Source organism: Stegastes partitus, unplaced genomic scaffold, assembly GCF_000690725.1.
Source record: "Stegastes partitus isolate 25-593 unplaced genomic scaffold, Stegastes_partitus-1.0.2 Scaffold2638, whole genome shotgun sequence".
In the NCBI taxonomy this organism is placed as follows: Eukaryota; Metazoa; Chordata; class Actinopteri; family Pomacentridae; genus Stegastes; species Stegastes partitus.
The window spans coordinates 5,904-8,708 of record NW_007580369.1 but is presented as its reverse complement, the minus strand read 5'-3'; the positions used below and the strand labels follow the sequence as shown (position 1 = coordinate 8,708).

General features: G+C 46.9%; 1 protein-coding gene across 3 annotated transcripts in view; it reads left to right on the top strand.

Annotated features, from left to right (window-relative positions):
* LOC103375508 (pannexin-1-like) overlaps window positions 1-2,805 on the top strand; it is a 12,824-nt gene that overhangs the window by 4,221 nt on the left and 5,798 nt on the right. For all 3 annotated transcript variants that reach the window (XM_008305810.1, XM_008305809.1, XM_008305808.1), the window contains exons 3-5: window positions 267-382; window positions 1,174-1,361; window positions 2,422-2,700. In XM_008305810.1, the coding sequence (XP_008304032.1) occupies window positions 267-382; window positions 1,174-1,361; window positions 2,422-2,700 (583 nt within the window). The remainder of the gene's footprint in view (window positions 1-266; window positions 383-1,173; window positions 1,362-2,421; window positions 2,701-2,805) is intronic.

The following is a 2,805-nucleotide window of genomic DNA, read 5'->3' as shown; positions in this document are numbered from 1 at the left end:
TCATGATGTGGGGATCTTCTCAGCAGCAGCCTGGAAGGCTTGTGAAGGTAGAGGGTGAATGAATGCAGCAGAGTGTAGAGAAATCCTGGAGGACAACCTGATGCCGTCTGCAGGAGAACTGAGACGTGGAGAAGACTTGTTTTCCATCAGTGAGCCGAAGCAAACAGCCAAAGCTCCACATAGATGGTTTAAAGACGACGGTAGTTTTTGTCATCAGTTTAAACTCTCACGTCAGTTGTGTTAGTTTTGTGTTTGTGTGTTTTTAGGAACTCAGATCAGCTGTTTCGCTCCGACTAACTTCTCCTGGAGACAAGCTGCTTATGTGGATTCGTTCTGCTGGGCTGCTGTACACACACAGGAACGGCCTCTGTGGCTGCACAAGGTACACACACACACACACAACAGACACACAACAGACACACAAAGGGAGGTGGGACTCTTCAGCCGTGATTAGTCAGTGTTGTGATGAAACTGGTCTGCTCAGCGACCTGTTCCAACCTGCAGCTTGTGTTCCAGCAGCAGCAGCAGCGTCACTTGTTGCTTTTCTTGCCTGTTGATGTAATGAAGACGTTCACTTCTTTACATTCCTGAATTAATCTGCCTGTTGTGACACTCGTAGCCCATTAATGAACGTTCTGTGGCGTCAGTTTGTCCTTTTCATTGTTCTGCTTGTGAAACAGAATTAGTGCAGATTACACGTCTGACTGTAACCAAACAGGAGGACTGGTTTCATGTTTTACTCTTTTTAACGGTCATTTTTAACAGTTTATTATGTCACCGGTTTCCCCCGTTTTGTGTGAATCACAGATATTTGTAAAGTGACAGAAACACGTATGAAAAGGACTGAAGCGTGATGTTCCGTGTTCTTCGTGCTGCTGCTTCAAGCCTTTGTTTTATTGGAGCTGCACAAACTTGCCTCCATAACTTTCAGCACATAATCAGACAGACTCGTGTTCTGCAGCATCACTTTCTGTTTGAAGGTCTTTGATAAGAACGTGCACGCTCACGTGGACGCCGTTCACATTTACTTTCAGGTTGTGCTTGTGTTCTGTTATCTGCGGCTCAAAGTCCTCAGACGGACTCGGATGTAGTATTAAAGTGCTGACCGGCGCTGTGGTGCCTTCAGGGACACCTGGTCAGAAGAAACCTGATTTGAGGGCTTTTTCTCTGCAGTTCTTCCCCTACATGCTGCTGCTGGTGGCAATTCTGATGTACACACCGGCTCTGTTCTGGAGATTTTCTGCAGCGCCGCTGCTGCAGTCGGATCTCAGCTTCATCATGGAGGAGCTGGACCGATGCTACAACCGAGCCGTGACGCTCGCCAAACGCCTGGCGACATCCGGACTGCTCACCCCCGACAGGTAACCAGAACACCTGAAGTCTGGGTTTATTAAAGTCCAAGTTGGTGTCTGAAGCTGCACAGCTGTGGTCAGTGTGGCGCTTAAACTGGGTCCAGCCGGCACCAGCCACTGACATGTTGGGATGTAAAACTGGACACCTGTCATGTCTGGTGTCAGTGCTGCTGCGTCGTCTCACATTTTTTTCTATTTGTTTGTTTTTTGGGACCCAAAACAAGTTCTGTAGAAATATTTTACAGAATTTTGAAACTTTCATGTTTCCAGACCAGAGAATTATTGTATTTTTAACTTCAAAATAAAAACCTGAGAGTCCACTTCCAGGTTCAGAACCTCCAGAAATAAAAGTCCAACAGCTGTGACGTGGAGACTCAGACAGAAAAATTCCATCAGAACCACTGAACAGATCCATCGGGACACAGTTTCATTACTGGACCTTAAAACGTACCACAGAACCTGTTTTCTCCTGGTCCTACAAATGAGTCCAAATCAGCATTTTGACATGTCGATAAAACAAAAACCATGGAACCACGAAAACACCAAATTAAAGAAAAGAGACACAACAGATGGAGACGAACATTCAACTGTGATCCACATTTAGTCTGAACATCTAAGAACCAGAACCTTGTCTGGTCCAACTTCACCACATCAGGTTCTGCTGATGTTAGAGCCTCAACAGGTGGTGAAATGTGACCAGAGACTGGGTTCTGGTAGAACCATGGATCCATCCATAGACAGACACTGACAGGAACTTTATGGATCAATAATGAAACTGTGTCCTGATGGATCCGTTCAGTGGTTCTGATGGAACTGTTGTGTTTGAATCTCCACACTACACGGCTGTTGGACTTTATTTCTGGAGGTTCTGAACCTGGACGTGGACTCTCAGGTGTTCTATTATCATTATTATTATTATTGTTATTATGAAGGTCAATGACATGATTCCATCACTGGTTCTGTTTCTGTGTAAATAATGGATGGACGGATGGACGGTTCTGTTTCCTGCTGCTGGTCTCGGTGTTTCAGTGTCATTAATGTTCAACCTTCTCCTCCTTCGTCTCCTCAGTGATCCTACTGAGGGCTGCTTCAACTACCCTCTGGTGGAGAAGTTTCTGTCCACCAAGCGTTGCTGCCACTCTCTGCTCTTCCACTACCTGCTGTGTCGAGGTCTGACTCTGGTGACGCTGGTGTGCGCCTGCACTTACCTGGGCTATTACCTGCGACTGGCCTCCGACACCGACGAGTTCTTCTGCCCGCTGAGCGTCTGGCTTCTGGAAACCAACCCCGGAGTACCTGAGAAGGTGACGTGCAAGCTGATCGCCGTGGGAGTCTTCTCCCTGCTCAGGTAGACAGCCTCAGGTGTGTTCAGGGCACTGGACACGATGAGAACCTTTATTCACCTCTTTGTGCTGGTCTGTGTCTGTTTGTGGTGTTTTGTGGTCATGTTTGT